General features: G+C 50.4%; 4 protein-coding genes across 4 annotated transcripts; 2 read left to right on the top strand and 2 right to left on the bottom strand.

The window, feature by feature from the left end:
- Positions 1–590: 590 nt before the first annotated feature.
- Positions 591–1,224, bottom strand: Z518_04655 (uncharacterized protein; the record flags this gene model as incomplete). Its single annotated transcript, XM_013418361.1, has 2 exons — positions 591–805; positions 891–1,224. 2 exons carry the CDS (start codon positions 1,222–1,224, stop codon positions 591–593), a joined length of 549 nt encoding a protein of 182 aa, XP_013273815.1.
- A 6,462-nt stretch (positions 1,225–7,686) lies between these two features.
- Z518_04654 (uncharacterized protein) lies at positions 7,687–8,473 on the bottom strand (the record flags this gene model as incomplete). The annotated part of the gene is made up of 2 exons (XM_013418360.1): positions 7,687–8,395; positions 8,445–8,473. The coding sequence occupies 2 exons, from the start codon at positions 8,471–8,473 to the stop codon at positions 7,687–7,689; spliced, it is 738 nt and encodes a 245-aa protein (XP_013273814.1).
- Positions 8,474–12,938: 4,465 nt separating this feature from the next.
- On the top strand, positions 12,939–13,992 carry Z518_04653 (uncharacterized protein; the record flags this gene model as incomplete). Its single annotated transcript, XM_013418359.1, has 2 exons — positions 12,939–13,058; positions 13,171–13,992. The coding sequence occupies 2 exons, from the start codon at positions 12,939–12,941 to the stop codon at positions 13,990–13,992; spliced, it is 942 nt and encodes a 313-aa protein (XP_013273813.1).
- Positions 13,993–14,421: 429 nt separating this feature from the next.
- Positions 14,422–16,105, top strand: Z518_04652 (uncharacterized protein; the record flags this gene model as incomplete). Its single annotated transcript, XM_013418358.1, has 2 exons — positions 14,422–14,459; positions 14,527–16,105. 2 exons carry the CDS (start codon positions 14,422–14,424, stop codon positions 16,103–16,105), a joined length of 1,617 nt encoding a protein of 538 aa, XP_013273812.1.
- Between the last annotated feature and the right edge of the window lie 4,492 nt (positions 16,106–20,597).

The raw sequence follows: 20,597 nt of genomic DNA, 5'->3' as shown, positions 1-20,597 counted from the left end.
AATTGAAGTGAGACCTATGACAGGGCTGACTAGATCTCCCGAACATCTTGATGCGATAAAGAATTCCAGCGAGCCAGTTTGAAAGCATCTAGTTCAGATTGGAACAGATGTCAATTCGATGAGATGCAAGAGAAACGGTCAAGAGAAAAAGGACGAGCTTCCGATACCAGGAATTCAATACGAAGCTCTCATCCTTTGGTGCAGTGAGAATGCGATACGATAACCTGATCTGACTCATGCACGACCCCGGAGTCATAGAAACGAATGAAAGGCTCGGAAGGCTTTCCGAAGTGATGGTTGACTTGACGAAAGATTGGATCTTGACCATTCGGTATGCTTCCTTGGATCAACCAGTTTGTTGATCCTGGCTGCAACATGCTGATGAAGCGTTCTCCGAGTCGATGACTGGCTCCCTTCGGTTTCAATCTGACTATAAAACCCAACTGGGAAGGCGATTGCCAGTGGAAGAGTGTGTGGCTCTTTCCTTAAATCCTTTCAAGATTTCTCGAATCATGGACTTCCACTCAATTGCAACCTCGCACACATTCTCGCTCTTGGGCGAGAATGGGCACGTTGGACTTGCCACATTGTCAGAATTTACTCGTCCTTCGCCCCATGATGAAATCCTTCATGGAATCAGCAACGCTTGTCCTTCTGCTGGCCCAGGTATTTGACGGAAGACTAGCAGCTGGGCTCTCTCTTCGTTGATTGATGCTCGTAATACTTTGTCGGCGCATATTCTCGTTGTTCATGCGGGCTTCCTCGATCTCAGCATCGGTGGGCTGATACGTATTGGACCCCACACCTATCTCACGCCAAAGGAAGCCGTCAGCCTATGACCAAAAGATAATAGCGGGTGAGCGGCCAGCGGTGTCTGAATTCTCACATACCTCTTCCAGTATGGGCGCTTCCTTCGACAAGAACAATTCCGGGGGCTTGAATGTCACACATTAAGCAAGCCATATCTTCGGCTTCAGGTCGTTCTCCAAGTTTATTTGTGGATGAGATGTTTCCTACACCTCCAATCCCGGTTCTGAATCTTCTTCCGCGCACTTCACGTCCGACTACTTGGGGTTCGAAGCTGTAGCTGGTTCTTCGAGAATCCTGACGCGAGGACTTGGCCACGTTGCCTAGTTTACCAGTAAGGTGACCCAATCTCAAATGAAGTGATGTCGTGAGTCGCACCTGCACCGCCTCGTCCAAAATGGATCTGTACTCTGTCATTGCCGACTACCATCGTTGCTGCAAAATATCTGGATGAATGGCGACTGAAATCGATCGACCCAAGTCTGTGATGTGCCCAGAATGAAGATGAAGAAAGGATAGAACCAGATGCCCCAATAATCTAGAGAATCGGGGTTTGGGCGCGACTTTCACCAATTCTAGATACTCGAAAGTTTGGATCTACTGGAATGTAGGTTTAGGGAAAATAGCTAATTATACATAGTCGGAACAATGTTCAAATGCAAATAAGACACCTGAGCCATAGACAGGGAACGGCTGATCATCAGGATTGCGTCCCAGAAGGCATCCCTTTTGGCTGACTACATACCAGGACTGAAACGGCACAGACATTGGAGCGACAAAATCTGGTGACTGGCTCAGACGAGGCAGAGATAAGAGAATCCCAGCGACCCAAGTATTTGGGGCCAATGAGGACCTAGATATCTGGGCACCATGGTGCACGGGTTCACCAAGAGCGGGGATCTTGGACGTTCTTTACCACATCCTAGCAGAGTTCACGGACTGTGAAATGGGATGGAATTCTGACCTCGCAGGGCACCCTGGGAAATGGTGTTGTATTGGGGCATTTGAAGATCTGGGAAAGCAAGAGCAATAAGCTTTCTAAGCCGAGGAAGCCTGATTTCTTCGAATTTGCTGGGCGTATATTCATCTCGCGGGCTTCTCTTGTCGTTGCTGAATATGCTGAGTAGGAAAGAAAGACTACGTCCAAGATGCGACCACCGAATTCGTATTCAATGCGCGATTTTCCAAACTTCTCTGGTAGCTTTGTGGATCACCAGACAAGATTGCATACATAGTTGAGACACCCCGGATTCTCCCCCAGACATGTCGCCTCTGACCAGCTGGTGATTGGTCCTGCCCCGCATGAAAGATAAACTCACAGGCCAAGGCTCAACAAGACTCTACAAGATCATCCAAGCTTTTGATAAGGGCCAAATTGCTTCTCTCCGCGCCAACTGGGAGGTGTTCGCAGTGCTGCCGAGGGGCTCCTGAAAGACTGTGAGGTACCCAATGATGGCAGAGGAGTGCTTCCTGAGGCCCCGTATGAAGTCGAGGCTTTGCAACAGAAGGCGTTCTGGACTTTGGAGCTCTGCGAGGGTGGATTCACGGTCCGAATCCTTCGTTGCGGAGTCCTCTTCTTGCTTCAATGATATATAAGATACCGCATCGGGACGAGGACTCGAATCTCTGATGGAAATTCGCTTTACATTTTGGTATTTGAAACAATCCGACCAGACCATCTCCTGCGAGTGGGTCCACTTCTACGGACAAGCTGAACAGACGCAGGTACTTGTCGTTGCGTCGTTCATGGGTGACGGTTCAGATGGAAAATGTTCGGTTCCATGCTCGTGTTCGATAAAAACAGAAAGCGGCGTGGCGAATCATGCACGAGTGATTGTTTTTCTCCCGGAAACCGGTGACATTTTAAGAATGTCACCCCACGATTTGAGGCATTCAAAATGATCGAGGAGTATGAAGAATGGTTCAGCTTGCTGGCCTCACCTTGGAAACGGCCTTGGGAGCAGTTTACTGCAAGGACTCCATCTTGACGTAGGCGGTCATCCCCTGCAATTCTTGGTTGCTTCCGTCCTACCTAATATTCCCGGCCTCGATATCCCTGTGCCCAGTTCTGGATCAACAGTTGGTCACCTTGTAGTCCACTTGCCGTCGTCATTGACGCCCTGTAGCTCCTTCTTTCGATATCAGCATCAGTTTCAGCTCGAACATCTCTCGTCAAATCGCATTCACATAGGCATGAAGATTCGGCCCCTCCAAACCCCCCACCGACGGGTGACTCGGTGCAAAGCCATCGCTTCCATATAATTCAGCGAGCCCGCCGTCAATCCCAACTCTGAGCGCGAGCTTCGTCAGTTTCAACGAACCCTCCTAGATAAAAGAAGGTATGATTCAGGTATTCGCCCATCGAATATCAAATGCAGTAATAGGTCGGGGGAGAAAAAAGAAAACCCATCTGTTTCCCCTCCTCTCCACTTGTTCTGCCTCGGCCCCCAATCAGTGGCCTGATCACAAGGCTCGCCCTAGCATTTCGCCCTGTCTTTGGCGTCTTGGAAAATGCCGGAGACCAGAAACGTCGGGAATTGCAGATGGGGGATAGGGCAAGGGACATGCAAAGTCCATTTCCCAAATTAAGAAACGCGAACCATGGAGAACGGAATCATTTCCACTTACATGACAGGCCTAGGCCTATACTTAGTTAGCTGGCCCATGCTCTCTCTTCAACAAGGAGAGAAACCGACGATCGTCCGTTACGGGCATGTGTGTGTTTAAATGCGTTGCCGTTTAATTGCCTAGGAAGGTAGTCAGGCTGTCCATTAGCTGAATTCAGCAGTAAGACCTCGATTCATGAGTCACCACATCATGAATCATGACAACCCGTATATTGGCTTTGCTTTGGAATAGGGATATGATCAGGTCGATCCAAAAATGCTAAACTTTAGGGGGGGGCCAACAAGTCTGAGGCTAGTTAGGGCCAAGGAAAGTCTGGGAGAAACTCCCCTGGGTCCGACGGTGTGGACCAACGAGTTGTCATCGCGCCTTTGAGCCGCCTGCAGTAAAACTGGAGAATGGATATTGCATTAAGGTTGTGGGCCGCCTTTTTCCATCCCCTGAATGATGGAAGACGGAAGATCACACCGTTGATCGACGACGCCATCACAGTCGGCTGTTTCCTATCGGCCCTTTCAGACTCGTGGCTATGCAGGATCCCTTTGCAAGTCTCTTTGACATTGAGTTCTTCTGGCTCGCTGTCGTGACGTTCCGCTATTCCACAAACCCTGCAGATGTCAAAGGTACTGTGCTAGGTCTACGGGGATGAGCTACCATTCATGAGCCATTCGAAGCGTGCTCTCGAACCGAGAACTTCCTATTCTATCTCTCTCTCTCTTTTTTTCCCCCAACAGCAAAGACCCAATTCCGTTCGGTCCGACTCCGTTGCTTCTATTCGAACTTTTCACCACGGCCCCCGGATCAGTTATGGATTGTGAATATCAAGACTTCTCTGCTGGGGCCAGGGGCCAATGTTTTCATTCGTCTGGTTTGCTGCGGAATGTGGAATACTTTCGTCCCGAGTATTCGCCACATTCAAGGACATGAGCCAGGGGAGCCCCAGACAACGCTCGAAGATTGTTATTGGAAACCAATCTGCTTGTCATAGCAGACCATCAGACCACCTCTCGGAATTGAAATGCAGACGCAGCCACAGATGTTCTTTTCGGCACAGGAACCCGCCAACTAATTGTTGCGACTGCCGGATCGCAGGAGCACCAATGTAAGGCCATGAGTGCAGTTCAAGAGAGAAGAAAACCTTTCCACCATTTCAAGCCAGCGAGACCTGAAATGGTCGAAAACAAAACTGAAAAAAAAAAAAACGGAAGAAAATCGCAGGGGAAGGGAAGAGAGCGAAGAGACCCGGAAGTCATTTCAATCATTGAAATAGTCCAGGAGACCATCAGCTGATGGATTTGACGTAGGGATAGGCAATACTTCTCAATCATCAACCATCATTTCTTACCCACTTGGTCCAGTGGACCGAAGAGTTTTCGCCCATCAAATATTCAGTCAATCTACCAAGGGACGTGCCTAATGATGTAAACGTGTACAGCCATGCATCTCAAGCGTGGCTGCAGCATATACATGCATTTCCGCAATTCCCCTTTGTACCGGTCCGGGTCTTTAGGCGAGGGGCTCCCTTCAACGGTTGCATATTAGCCCCGGCCTTACCGGCATTTGGGCAAGTAGCGAGCCCATAGCGAGCCCCATAAGCAGTAAAGCAAGAGGAAACCCCCACGCCAGCCCCAGTGGCCACGCTGCATGCCGGTCCATCACTGACCGAAAGGAGTGTCATGGTCTTGCTTGTAAATGACTCGTGCTGTAGTAGTAGGACATGATGCGAGATGCTTTATCAAATTTTCTAGGGGCACCTCGTGTGGATCTGACAATCAGTCCACTAGGACGAAGCTGGGGCCCTGGTACATCCTGTATGATCAAGCTTGACTATACTATCCGTCTCTATCCACCATTGGGTGGATAAGTCGATACTGTCACTGATCAAGCAAGATGCATGCGCGGGCCTGGCTAACGCCGTTCGTTGCCAATCATTCAAGCCCAACTAACTTACTCTCTCCCGAAATCTGTTTCATGTTGATCAGAAAGCATCCTTTCCCTCGACAGACAAACAACTAAGAATGCGCTTTTTCCCTCCCACGACCGAAAGACCGGTCTCCTCTCTATGCCCTTCCTTTCCTCGGACGTTCGCCTGAAACCAGCAAGCACCGAGATAAATAGTCTCTAGATGAACGTCACCTTGGGCCACTGCGAGTTCCATTTCCTTTGTTTCCCCAGTGTGAAAACGTCACCGGTGGATAGTATTTTCACCGTGTTGTCCTGCCATGAAAAAGAGAAATTGGGAAAGTTGTTCTTCTCTCTTTTTCCTTTTCCAAACCTCGCTCAGATTTGCAATACTAGTTTCTTGAAAACATTAAAGCCGAAGGTAAAATGCCTCCGGGCGTAAGGACACACGTTTCCCGACACGCCGGTGGCCGTCGGTCGACGCCCGTACTACCTCCTCCATGCCCGTCATCCAGTCGGACGGCCCTTGACCCTTGGACCTTGGTACCCCTTTTGCAGAGAAACACTTTGCGGCCGACGCGAAACGAGACTGGCTGGCCCAGTCGTCGGTGTACAAAATCCTTTCAGCTGCCTCAGCACACCTCATATACAAATTCCACGGTGTTCGGCCTGACGGCCAGACCAGGACTTCCCAATAGGGCCTTAAGGCTTACATGATGGTAACACTCTAGCCTCGTGGGTGGTCTCAGTAGGTCGTGGGCCATTGGACCATTGCAGATCCCACTAACCTAACTAGATATGTACGGAAAAGGCCGATCGCGAAAGATAGAACAGAATGGCCGCGGTCACGGCCATGGCCCTGGGCTAAGAAGGTAGGGAGTTTTTTAGCACAAGATATCTCAGATTGATAATCCTAATCCCGGGGATGAGAACGCGAATGAGAATGACGGAAAAATACCCGGCCTCACTCCGTTCTAGGGAAGACGGAAGATATATCCCCCCGGGTTCGCGGCCTCAAATGTGACATATCATACTGTTTCATCAACAATGTCGGAACAATTTCTCACCGTATCATTCGTGGCCAAGGCAAGGCTCCGCGGTGACGGGGCGCTGATGCACGATGAAAAATCATCAGGTCAACGTTCCCCGAATCGCATGTACTAACGGACTGCGTTGGCTCACCTCCGCTTTCCTAGTTCCCCGTCCCGTAAGCACGCGGAGACCTGTTCCCTTCTTCGTCTTCGTCCTTCATTGCTGAACAGTGCGGCCGTACAGAGGAAGACCGATGAATGTTTCCAGCTACCGTGCAAGGAACATGAAACCCGTCATCGCCGACAGATGAATAATCAATTCGTATGTCCGATATTTTCTAGATGATATTCTTCGGGGTTGTCAGTTCGCCGAAGGATGTCAATCAATACCTTGAGTTGAGGTCAGTTCACGGGATAAGGTGAATCAATGACTTTGAAGGGATTCCGGGTGGAGAATGCAGATATGACGCGTTCGGGAGGGGGGTGAATCATTCCATTTCCTTCTCGCCTCTGGACAGGGCCCCCGGTATGTACACTCTCGACGAAGTATCGTAATATCCAACCCGTCCTACCCTATCCCACATCCTTTTCCTTCCTTTCCTATTCAGGTTTCCAATTTTTGATTCCCGTGTACTCCCTTGTCTTGCTACTTACGTTGATCCGAACCATCGTGCTCCATTCCATTTTTCTTCCTGAGGAGAAAAGTTCCAGATCTCATGAGAATGAATGACTTGAGTTGAACGTCCACACAGACATGACGAGAGAGTTTAAAAAAAAAAAAAAAGACACCATCCAGCGCCTTCGCTTATCACTTTCCCTCAGAAATCGATAACCGCTCAAGCTCGTTTGCCCCAACACCAATGGGTGGGTCAGTTTCTTCCAAGACTCCTGCAGAACAGATTGAAAGCATAATCAGTAACCAGATACAAATGCCCAGGTCCCTGAAAGTACCAGGAGAATGGCCAACCCAGAACAGACTTGTAGTGTATTAAGAGTACGGCTTTAGTAGTACTGTTAGTCCTGGTGAAGTTGAACAGGAGAGTATTCCACTTTATGTGAAAGGTAACGGAACCTTTGTAGTTGATGGGGGGATTCCGGACGAAGGAAGGTGAGGTGTGCAAGAGTTTGCAAGGAGGAGTGGTCTCTCAGGTGGTTCTAGACGAACATATAGAATCGTCGACGATGCATGATGAAAGGGCCGTGTCAGAAAGTGTTTCCCGTGGTCGAGCCCCAAACGTAGGTGGGCAGATATCGTCGAGGTGCAAGTGATGGGATTCACCATCGATCCATCTTCGACCCGGTCGACGATGTTGGGAACCATTCAACTGGAGGTGAGCCTCTTTCTCGACCATTCGGTATCCGGAGTATTCTGCATCCATTGTGTCCTCACTAGAGAGCGTGATCGTCGCATGCGGACCCCCCGTCGAGTACGACTGAATTGCTCGCCAGCGGGGTGATTGGCTCGAGCGTAGACGAGGTTGGTGTTGTCCAGAGAAAGATCTTCTTCATACCCTGGATCTTCTGGAGAAAGAGGCAGGATCGCGCAGGGGGACCACTTTCGTTTACCGAGGGACGGTCGAGGTGGTTCGGGATTCATCATTTCTTGCAGCGCCATAGTAGACCTGGAAGAGTTTTCTGATTCCACGCTGGGTAAAGGAGAATCTGGATGCCGGTCCGGACTAGACACGTCCGACACGTCCAATGGCGGCAATGGATCAGGGAGCGGAGAAGAGATGCGGATGTCGGGGAGATATTCCGCGTAGGGCGAGCTGGGCTGGCAGGACTCGTCTAATTTGTACCGCGCAAAGTAGCGGGATATCTGCCGGAGAGTGTCTTTGATGCGGTGAGTATGTTGGGCTTCGAATCCCACGCTTTGAGTCCCAAGTTGAGAGACAGCAAATTGCCTTTCGTGTGATACCTCCAACATGGGTGCATCGTACATCCGTTTGAACTGACTCGGACCATCATCTTTGACGAAGTGACGCACATTGTACTCGTTGACTTCAATTCGCCAGTCGGGTTCCAGTTCGCTAGAATCAATCTCAGTACTATGGCAGATGGAAGGCAGATGTCACATACCCCGATCGGAAGCGATTCCATGTGATCATGTTTCCGTACACATGAAGTCAAAGTCACGGATGAGATGCCGGGCCCCTTTCATTGACGATAGGGGATTTTGAAAGAAGAGCCCAACAACTTTTTGGCATCAAGCGGACAATTTGTAAGCCGAGAAACCACTTCAATATGTTGAAAATACTAGGCGGGACCAGGGGCCAAGCAGCCCTTTGCAGCACGGTGATGTGCCTGTCAGCCCTATCGAGACTTGGTACGGACCCGCGTTTTAGTCGACGGGATGACGGTTTGGGGCGGCGTTCGGGGAGGGCCTGACATGGGATTCTTGCGTGTTGCAGAGCTCGCACAATGATCGAGGCGCCTTTGCGCAGCAATTGGGTAGTCTTGGGAGTTAGGCCTGGCGAAAGCCGTGTAGAAGGAAGCTTGAGTAGTGGGAAAGCCGGAAGAGTCAAACGGAAGAGAACCCGATGCTGATTTTGTGGACACTAGTTTCGCCGATTGAATGCCAGCGCCGGAGATTGTCGGTTGATAAGAAGGCTAATTAATGGAGTACGCATGAAGGGACAGGAAAGGGAGAGTGAGAAAGGTGTTGGATTTTTGGCATAGGGACAGCGAAGGTATTAGTAAAAGTTGTTCGTGTTGGGAGGAGCCAGTACAATGGACGGGACCGTGGAGCCACAAAATAAGTCGGAAAATAAAAAAAGATTGGATCAAAACAGAAGCGAGCGGTAAACGTGCTGAAGCTGAAAGGGTACTGGGGCAAGGAATAGCAAGGAAGGCCAGGCAGATAGCCAAGTTGGGGACAAATGCTGGTCTATCTTTGGCGGCGGCGCGTGAGCTGGGGATGGATGGAACAAGCGACAGGCACGGGCCAAAGACGAAAGAGTCGGGAACACTAAGGTGAGTTTGACAGCGGCATATTAATTAGGAAGGGTTTTTTTTTTTTTTTTTTCTTCTGTCGATTCAAAACGGCCGGGTGCAGAGAAAGAGAGGGACAGTGGTTAGTGGGATCAGGCACAAGGGAAAGAAAGAGGACGGGGAAAAGCCCAGGGGTGTGTGGCAGGGGGGTGCGGTTTTGGTGTGGTCGTGGAAGTGGAGAGACAGCGAGCCGGGTGGAAGTGAAGGACAGGGATTTGAGAGTAGGGGAACCAGGGAGCAAGGAGAGAAAGGGGGGGTGGTATGGGCGATACTAGAGCAAAATCGACAGGTTCCTAACCCTGGAGCTCCGGGAGAATGCGGTACTATCCCACCACGTAAGGCTGGTGCGGCAGATTGCTAGCCTATACCAGTACTACTGTCTAGTTGGTTAAAGTTGGCTGCAAGATGAGCGCCCGCGGAATGGCCTCCCAGTTCAACGTGCATGTACGAGGCTGCCAGGTTCAGGGAACAATTGTTTCCGGAGATCCAAACTGCTGGAGATTCGGTCCTGTGTGGAGGATTGAGTTCTGGCTACGATATTCATGACACTCACCATGTTACTGTACTTTAGTCTGTGGATGCGCCAAACTAACAAGGTAACATGGTCGATCAGAGTCAAAGGAGGCTATATTCTTGCGAGGTCTGACGTCCGGTGAGCCTGACGAGATGCCAATGAGCGGGATCGGCAGAAGAAGGGGGGGGGGGGGGGGAAGGACGGACATCTGACATCCAAGAAGGGTCCAGGATACGGGTTCAGAGACGATGGCGTTCTGGGGGAAAATCTACTATCTGCGGTTGATTTCCACGAGCATGTTCCAATTCCCGACCAAATCGGTCACGACTCTAGACAATAAATTCCTCAGAATTTCTCATCAAATTAGGATTGATAGAGGGACTGAAGAATGAAGATAAGTTTGAAGAAGCAAGATAAACTGACTTTTCCCATTCCACAACGGGAAGAGGCACGAGCCTTTGATCTACAATAGTTAAAGCCTGGGGCGACGTCTTGACCAACCCCCCCCCTTTCCTCTACCAACACCAAGAAATCCAGTGATGTCCAGGTGCTCGTGGTTGGAACGGGGAACAAGGGATGTGGGCTACCCTAGTTAACCTGCCAAGCCAACAGAGCCAACAGCGCACCATTCATAGAGGAGAAGGGGAACTCTGGGGCCTATTGGCCTGCAGGAAAGCTTACCGAGTAAAAGAAGAAACATGTCTTGCATTTCCAAGCGCCCTGGGACACAACAGAACATGTTTCTATCCTGCTGCCCGCTGGCTTTGTTGCTACCGTGGATCCCCAGGGCATTGATCACGAGGAACACGAACAGGATCAGAACCAAGCACAAAGATGTTCCCTCCTTCCGCTTCTGTCTGCTGTTCCGGCGCGGAAGCGGAAGACCAAGGGCGCAGGAGGCAAGATGCAAAAAAAGAAATTACCCCAGGCTCAAAGCCCAGCCTCATCAGTTGTTCACCCTGGTCGTTCTGGCCATGCCCCCCGCATGTCGATGCCAGTCGATTGCCAATGTTTGGTTGCAGGTCACGCTGCAGAATGCGCCTCCTGGTGACTGACCCCCTCATTGTAATTGCACTACATTGGAGACCAACGACATGGTAAGCGCAAGGAGAGATTCACCAGTCCATCCCGCTCTTTCACACCAGAAGGACCAATGAAAACATGGCATCACGCATTCAGAAATGAGTGTGGAATCATGAACTTGTAGACAGAGGCATGGCTCACATGCTAAGTCAGGCTCTCTCGGCTGATCGGATGTGGATGGGGTTGGATTGAGGTAATCTGGCCTTACGAGGCACGGAGATGCCGTCAAATCTGAGCTCTCAGCAATCATTACGTGAGCCGCGCATACACCATGCCAATCCAGACCGTTGATCGTAATTCATCAGAAGCTATGAAAATGCAGTGCCGGGGACGATGCAAACAGGCACGTACAGGTCCCCCTCTTCCAGTCTACCGGGTCCCTGGACAGAACTCCATCCTCGCAAGTCCTGACATATCTCTCTAGTCAAATCGGAGTGACGGACTAAGAAGCCCTAATAGCATCTAGTCCAATGGGCCCTCACTGTGTGTCTCGTATCCAGGGGTGCGCCATCCGCCCGGCGGACTGTTGCATCCCAGAACGCCTCGGCATGACCAAAGATGAACCACATTGGTGGAAATCATATACCGGTGGCTTTTGGCGACCTTGACATTTTGGGAACACAGAAACCTTGACCGCCCCAGCCGCTCCATTTTGCCTCGAGGAATAGGCAACTCCTGGAGTCACGGTGACAGGGGCCGGGGACGGGGCTCCCATAATTAGGGTCAAGGGACATTCAAACCTCGCCAAACAAAACATGGGAGGCTTGTACCAGTATCTTAAACATGACAAGAAACGGTATATCTAGGAAAATATAGGACCTCCCGTCAGGATGTGGAGCCCATGGGTCGGTCACGGAGGGAGATCCTCCGTCTTTGTGAAGTGTCTTTTTTCTTCAGAGTTTCGGCATATGAGTTAAGCTGTAGTAGACAGGAGGTAGGAGACTTTGCGTCAACCGGGTGCTTAACAGCATCCGAAGGATTGACGGATGTGACAACATGGATGACCCTGATACTGAACCTGATACCATGGGCCGCTCGATTCAACTTTTCTCTCCCCATCTCCACGCCAGCTTCAGGTTTGACCATCTCGCCTGTCAATGAATGACCATGGATCACAAGCGAATCTCGGCTCTTGCAGTAGTCATGCGACTTCCCAACAAGTGGTGGTCATTACCCGGGCATCTTTTGCCGCATCCCCCATAAGCCTCGCCGCAACGCACGGAGTATTTTGTAAGCTGTTAGAGACTTGTGTGGGCGTTTTTGTCGTCGACGCTTTTGGCCGCCATATATGCTCGTCGTCTGCCTGTCTTGTTTGCTATTTTCCAACCCGACAGGATGATGTTTCCATTGGTGATCGTACTCGACAGAGACAATACCGGGCCGTAGTAAATGGAATTGCATTCAAAGTAGAAGCGAGAGATTCTGAGCGATAGAGTGGTGGGAGTTTGGGCTAGGGGGAACTTTGCCAAATGCTTTTGCGAAGTTCGCGAAACTCCGCCAACTTCGGGCCTCACATCCGAAAAGGGTTATTCCAGACTTCAACTCTCACAGTTGCTGTTGTCAGCCTACGCCATTAGCCATCATCACACGCCCGAATCCAATTTCTCCGGCTCCTCCTCAAGTTGCTGAGCTTCACTGAAAGGCCCCTCCTGGCAGTCGAATTCCCCTCCGATTCCTTTGATAAAGATTCATTCCGAGTGGATCGGTGCCTATTCACACACCGCAACAAATGCCGGTGCCGGAGGCCAGCGTCGTTTTTGGTTTCAACGGACCCCTGCTCCTCGACCAAATCTGTTCTTCCGCCAGACTTACGCCGTAAAGAGCGACGGGGACATCCATACTCCTGTAGGGTTTAAGTGGGCCCAGGAAAAATCTACTCCATATTCCGTCCCTTGGTCATCCCGGACCACAAGGCTAGGTTGTGTCGCTGTACTGTGACAACATCCCGAATCCACTCGAGAAATTTCCTGATACTCCACTCATTCATGGCTCAAGATGCAGCTTTGCAAGCCCTCCAGCAAACGGTGTGGCAAGCTCGTCTACCTTTGGAAATCAGACTAGCGACATCAGAGTGTCGAACCTTTGACGGAGCAGATCCTTACTTGGTGAGCTTTTTTTTTTTTTTTTTTTGCGTCGGGCGTCGAAGGATTTTTGTTTCAAGTCTCGGGGATGCTAGGATGATGGAAGGCAGAACTGACTGACCATGAGTTCATCCAGATTGCGTATCCGCGCCTTTCGTACCTTCCTCTTCTGCTTCCCAGACTACATGCTTTCTTTTCGCCCTCACTTATTGCCAATCCTGAGACCATTTCGCCGTATGCGGGCTATTTCACTTACGACAATGTTCCCTTGAAATGGCATCTACCGCTGGGGCTCCTCTACGACATCTACGTCTTGTCAACTCAAGATGCCGCTTCGGATCATCTGTCGTCGGCTCCGTTGCCGTTCAGGCTAACCCTGCACTTCACACCGGATCCAGAAACGCCCACATTGCCAGACGCCACTCCGGTCGTCTTGCATGACTCGTTCATGAATTCGGTCAAGGAGGCTGATTTTTTGAGGTCTGGCACCGCGAATCCTATCCGGACTTTGTCGGCTCAAGAAACACAGGCATTGTGGACCTCTACACAAGACAATGATTTGATCACCTTTTCCAAAATCCATGGAAGTCTGGTCCCATCTCCTAACCAGATGAGAAACATTCCGCTACGAGTCTACTTGCCGTCGACACCAGAAAAAGATCCGGGTAAGGCTCAAATTAAAGCTTTGCAATCGCGTATTCCCCCTACAGTCGCGGCCGCCACCCAGAACTCTCCGGCAGCGTTGCGAGGGGGGGGAAGTGTAGGGCAGCCTCAGACATTGGGCACGGCGTTGCATCAATTAATACCGAGCTTGTTCCCGTCTCGAAGAACTCCCATTCTGGCGACACCTCTCTTGCACGGGGTTCCTGTTCCAATGAGTGCTCAACTGGAGGAATTAGTTCGGTGGGGATGCTATGCGGATGGATGGTTATCTGTGGTCATTGCCATGCGTGGATAGAATGGAGAGGGGCTCGAAAAGAAGAAGGAAGGATTTCTCTGATCACTGCATTCAGACATGCGAATCAACGAGGAACAATACCGAGGTTGTCTCTTTCAGAACCCAAAAGTGGCCTTTGGTTCATGTGAATCCCGCCTCGCGTCACGTCATACGGTGTGGCTGAAATGCTGACTTCTCAGCCACATACGGAGTTCTCCATTGGTCGCCAGCCCTTGGATAGCCACTTTAGCCACCCACCTGACTTCCAGTTGACAAACGACCTCAGCGCTTCAACAGACCGGATGAATAAAATGCTTGACAACGATTCGGAATCGAAAGTTGCAACCCCCCGTGGCTTCAAACCTCCTCCCCCCAAGCACTTCGACACCTTTAGCCCATTGCCTGCTTGACGTTTCCTGCAGACGTTGCCTGCGTCACTGATCACTCAAAATGCCGCCCTTCCCAGGAGAGGAAACATTGGCTACCGTGTGAGCGCAGTTTGGACTTCCATCTTCTTTGATCCTCTGCTGACCAGTGAATCTCTCTTTCCTATAGGTATGCCGACCTTCACACCTACTTCGCCGCTCCCAGCCCTCGACCTTTCCTCCATCGCTTCGACAAGGCTTCCTATTTCTACGTGTACTACAATTCCACAAGACACACCAGTCGCATTGAGGTCGCACTCCATCCTGGTACACCTGATCAAGCCGCCTTCAATGGATTTCTCGATAATGTCAAAATTGTCCATTCTCACAGATTCCCGACTCGTCTGACCCTGGTTGTCGATGGAACCAGCCCACCAAATGCTTCCCCCTCTTCTGCCCGACCAGGGAGAGATCCAGATGAATGGCGACTGGCCAGTGCAGACCCAAGAGATACGGGCACAACAAAGTATCGAATCCACACAATCGACTTTTATTTCTGGGTTCAAGATGATTCAAAATTGATTGTCGACATCTTGAAGAAGTTGTTACCCCAGCACCAGCTAGACATGGATGAGATACAAGAGGGGCCGGATCATCATGACATGGTCAGCCCGGTGGTTCAAAATCTCGAAAACGTCGCCATATCCGACCCGGCATATCAAAAGGACAAATCTCATGGTCCTGCTCCAGCTGCTCAGTCCGCGCCCACTGGATTATCACCGCCTCCACCGCCTCCACCACCCCCACCAACAACGACCCAAACCCAGACCCAAGCGACATCTCCTTCACCCCCTTCGGTGACCGCAAATGTTGATGGGACTTCGTCTGGCAAAACATCCACACCAGCAACCAATTATACTCCTCTAGCATACAATCCAGCCGCACCTGCCGCCCCGGAACCAATCGCCCATCGTGAAGATACTCCTCCTCCACCGGATGCAGCTGATGGTACAGGTCTCGCAGCGGCGGCCATGCATGATAATCCATATGCTCATCCAGCGCATCAACAATCGTATGGTGGTGCGCCGGGACCTCAACCAAGTCCATATGGGCATTATGGATCTCCTCCCCCACCATCACTTGGACCACAAGCAGCGGCTTCATCACAACCGTCATTCGGGCCTCAGGCCGCCGTCACTGGACAGCCCTCTTTTGGTCCTCCGGCCACTTCCCCTGCTCCTCCTCAAGCTCAAACGTCGCCACCAACATCTGTATCAACGAATTTCGCCCCCCCACCAAGCACCGCAGGCGCGGACACCGGTCGCCATCCATCTACAGCTGCCCAAACATATACCACAAACGCCGTACAAGATCCAAATGCTCATATTCTTGGCCAGGCGGCACCGGTACAAACTCCAGCAACCCAATTCTACTCGTCTATCAATGACCAACCCCACAAGCCATTGCAACATGTTCAACCTCACTATCCCGATTACTTGGCCGCCGGGCATCAAGCCCCCGCCCCTCCTCCTCCCGGTGGATACTCGAATTATCAATACGGACAAGCCCAACCACAACCCGCTGCTGCGGGTAGTCCTTATGATGTCCATCATCAAGTTTACCGTCCAACCGAGACCGAGCATCATACACATCACCACTCGAAACCGTCTAGAACTTCGAGCAATCCACAAAATAAACCCTCTCAAGCAGAAAGGCTCGAAAAGGGTGTGGGCAAATTGTTCAAGAAGATCGAAAAGAAAATTGGATGATGAGAGAATGAATTTATTGACACTGTAGCTGTGGTGAGGTTGAGTTTTTCATGAAATTTTAGCAAGCGAGCAAACGTCGTCAAGACCGTGGAATTGAATGATATGTTGGCTTTCCTTTGAAAGTTAATACCAAGCTGGATGAGAGCTTTCATTAGCCTTGTCACCCGGCTCGGCTATCCTGTGTCTATTATACATTACATTCAATTCAGAAGCCGTCATCGTCATCTCACTGGTCCTCCATTAGAGCTGAAAGTCTCCTACCTTATCTTTGGACATATGTCAATTTTTGTGTTTGTTTTGTTCTGGTCGTGGATTCTAGCGGCCTCGCATCTTGCATCTCGCATCCTCTATGGCCTTCCCAGTCTCTCAGCGCGTCTTTGGCAAGTTTCCCATGGGTGCTTGTATTCATGAAGTCCTCAAGCTGCGTCGTAACGCTAAGATCTTCGACGTTTTCCTCTCCGGTTTCGGCTCCCATCTTGATTGATTCTCCTTTCTCCTTTTCCTTCTCGTCCATTCTAAGAGGACTGGAGGATATGAATCGATCGATGACTGAATTGCTGGCCAAGTACATCCAAACAGGCGACTGCATCGGAATTTTCGAGAGCGTGGCTTCGGTCAAGCCATCATGATTGCAACTGCGATTGTGATCTTGTCTTCTCGATCTCGGCCTCTTCGATTGCCCGGGTCAGCACATGTTCTATGTTGCATATATAAAGGTGAGTGCTTCGTGGCTTCGAATAAGGATAGTCTTGAGTTTTGTTGATACGTACGCCTCTCTTGGAGTCATCTTTTCTCCTCCTTTCTCCCCGGGTCCTTTACTTCCCCAGACCAGAGTAAGCAATGTTATTGAGCAGATTCGTTGTCGTTATTCGAAACGACACAAAGGAAATGTGCAATCTGAATATGAGTATGATGATGGAGGATGAGGAGATGCTCTTTCTTCGTTGGCTTGGACTGGCTGGGTTGGCATATGAGAGAGGAGTTATGGGAGTTACATCAACCAAAGACCACAATCATATCACATGGTATAGCTAGGGTGCTGAGGGACGGTTTGAAGATGGGGACAGCAAGGGGAAGGGAAATAGGAAGGGGAGTCCTACCAAGTCCGTTGTTGCCAATGGTTGTGGATCCCCAGGAAACAGGAACATGATAGGGCAGGGCATGTTAGAGCAGGTCTTCAGACCATCGATCCCTGAAGCACATTCTGGACAGACAAGCGAAGGGCCTGCCCATGTGCGAATACCGATTCCATTCCCACATCCCATCCGAGCATTTCGGGCGAATATCCAACCCCAGAAGGACCGGGGCAGAGTGCACCGGAAAGGACAAACGAGTGCAAAGACTTGGCACATCAGGCCTTTCGCTGCGAAAAAACACGCCAGGCATAAAACCGAGCGACTGTTCTGCATACATGAATGAGAATGCAAGAATCCTGCATTCACGGCACGCCGCAAGCACTCCGGGCATATGTATGGTCGGGCAACAGACGACAATTGAAGTTTTAGTTCGTTCCGCTCGTTCAAGTTCGCATTTTGGTAATGTTTTTTCGTCTCTGCTGTTGAATGCTATCGTACTAGTACAGTACTAAGGTCCAGCTTTCGTCTGCAACGCGTGGAAACTTTGCGCCCAAGGAGTCCAGACATTTTCTCCTGATCACATTATAGGTTGCGTATTGGCATGACAGATGAGCCAAAAGAGGAAATCGGACCACCACTTAGTGAGTTAATGCAGGCCCGGCAGTCCAGAAGACCCGAGGCCGGATGACCACCCAGGTTGAGTTGGGTTACGTAAACTTACCAGGCTAGGCTGGCCCTTTTGCTTTTGGTCAAGATAAGTATGGTGTTTGGTAGTCTGTGTATGAATATCCTGGCCAATGGCATTCGGAATGGACTAATTTGAAGCGATGATCAATGGATGGATCCGAGTTAATGCTTATGACGGCACCGTAGTACTGCCTGAGGAAGGGGAAGTTTGCGATTATGCTATGCTCTGGTCTCTGTCATCCGTCTATTCCACGAAGGCCGACCAATATCCGGGCTAGGGACGGGCATAGGTGGTATGCTTGTTTGAACGCTTAGATAATACTTCACAGCCTCGTCTGCTTATGTTACCCCGCGGTCCCCCATCATCACCATTATCATTAACGATCGGCCCTCCGGAAACCGGTGAACCAGGCATGCCTGTCTAGACGTCTGGCTTACGTACCCTATGCCGGCAGAACTAAGTCAACGATATACAATGGGATGGCTAAGTATCAGAGTCTTGGGTAACAATCAATGAATCACTCTTGCCGGCCCACTTCTCGTGACGGTGGTTCTTAGCGGAGGCCGAACATTTGTCCACGGCCCCTCCCTGGCAGATCTGATGGACTGGTGGTGCTCTGTCATGGACATCCACACACTGCTCAGACTTGGGGTCGACAATTTCAAGTTCCAGATGGGGGGGTTGAGATATGTCGTTGGGATCAAGATACATGAATTGGGAGAAAAGAATCCAAGCTTGGATGCTCCCTCCTCCCAAAAGAATGCTGGTCATGGCCTGCCTCTGCGGACGACTGCTGTACGACTGAGAGAAGATTGATTGAATCCATCCAAAAGAGAGAGAGAAATAGGCGAAGGATGCAAGCTGCAACAATGCCAAGCAAGCCGCCTCGTGACAAAGCAAACTGCCTCATATGGCTGTCCAACACTGCCTTGGATGTATATATATCTGCTGCTCAACCAGAGCACATTCCATCTTGGATACCCATCGCTCATCCTCAGGTCGGTCTTGGCGTTATTTTCTTCGTCATCCTTTATCCCTCAAATGTACCAGATTTCTTCCTGTATACTCGTACCCTCAGGCATACAAGTCCAATCTAACATTTGAGAGAGCCCGACATAGCACCGTTTTCAGATTACGCGCAATTACCCCCAGGTGAAGCAGGCACAGGAAAGTCGGCAGGAAGGATCACATGAAGCAGCGCCATGAGAAAGTATTGTTGTTGCAGCGGGGGGAAGAGAATGTAGGAGCTAACTAGAACTATCTGCTGGGGTGGCTGCTTTACTTATATATGCTCCGTAAACGAATGTAGTCTAGCATGTGCCTGTCTGTGGCAGAAATTCCACAGGACGTGATTGGCCAACAAACCTTCAATGTAACACCGGCAATCCGGAAAATCTATAATCCGTCTATTCCCGAAAACCCCCGTGCGACGCATTCAACCCTATCGGATCCAGTCCACGGCCCATGAGTAGACGATGTCGTTCACTGTGTCCTTTGCCCATATGACACCTCCCATCGGATCCAGTCTATGGCCCATCCGGGATGAGTAGAAATGCCGCCTTCGCGAGCACAGCCCCCCTTCCCTTTTGATCGGATCCAGTCCATGGACCATCAGGAGATGAGTTTTCTTAGGCCTACCCCGTCGTAGCCTCAGTCAGAGACTTTATCCCCAGCTGCGCCTTGAGAGCTTCGAACTTTGGGTAAACGAGCGGCTTGGTCGTGACTTGCTATGGAAGTCTTGTGAACTCGCAAGCGCGATTGCCCCCCGTGCTGTCGGCGTGAATCGTTGTTCGATCACCAACAGGGCGTTGCAATTCTCCCATGAATCGGTGTAGATAGACTGCCTCCTTGGTCGCACCGCCCCGAGCAACGTACTCAGACGCTGATCCCACGGAAACAGCACCGTCGACAGTAAAGATGTAGCTTCCAGCTGTGGCCAGCCCCCCTTCTCTGTAGGAGTAGCAGCAAGAGACTTGAGTTGCTCCATCGATTCAGCTGTGATTCCATTCAAATGAGCCGCATTTGCAGAGGAATTCCTTCTGCTGCTCTCATTTGAGCCTTCTCCTCGTCCCTCTTGGAGTCCTTGACTTATTTTGATTTTTGGGATTCTGGCGACAGTCCTTCCAGGCATGGCTGGTTTCATGAGTCCTGCAAGCCCAATTCTCGTTGGACTCGTCCTTAGAAGGATCGACAGGCTTAAAGGAATTGTTGTTTCCATTGTCGTTGTTGCCTTTTCCTCCTGTGAGATTTGAAGGCAGAACAGTAGTAGTTGTATTCTTCTTTCGTAACTCCTCGTTAAAGATCAACTAAATGACATCGTCGAAGACCCAGTCCCTTGGTCAACGGAGAGCAATGAAGATGTAAGGATTTCAAAAGGGTCGCCGAGACCCTTTGTTGGACCGAGAGGAGATTGATTGATTGAATCTGTCTGAGCGAGGTGCAAGCTAGAAAAAGGGGCACCAAAGGGTGCGGTGCACGTGACTAGGCTAGGCCCAATGTGGACAGGGGTAATGTTATTCTGTACACCACATTTTGTTATTCTGTACACCGCTTTTGATTGGTCCGGATTTTTATTTTTCCGGTTATCTGCGCAGTTCGAAGATACGTGATGTCACAACACCTAAGTCTGCCTATATAGAATGCAGAAATGATGGTTAACGATGGTATCCTCTGCACGGTCGATACCTCGTGCTGACTAAGGTAACAAACCAGCGCCCATAGGCTTGGG

Source organism: Rhinocladiella mackenziei, assembly GCF_000835555.1.
Source record: "Rhinocladiella mackenziei CBS 650.93 unplaced genomic scaffold supercont1.3, whole genome shotgun sequence".
NCBI classification, from domain to species: domain Eukaryota; kingdom Fungi; phylum Ascomycota; class Eurotiomycetes; order Chaetothyriales; family Herpotrichiellaceae; genus Rhinocladiella; species Rhinocladiella mackenziei.
Note: the sequence above shows the minus strand (reverse complement) of the source record. Positions and strands in the feature narration are given on the sequence as shown.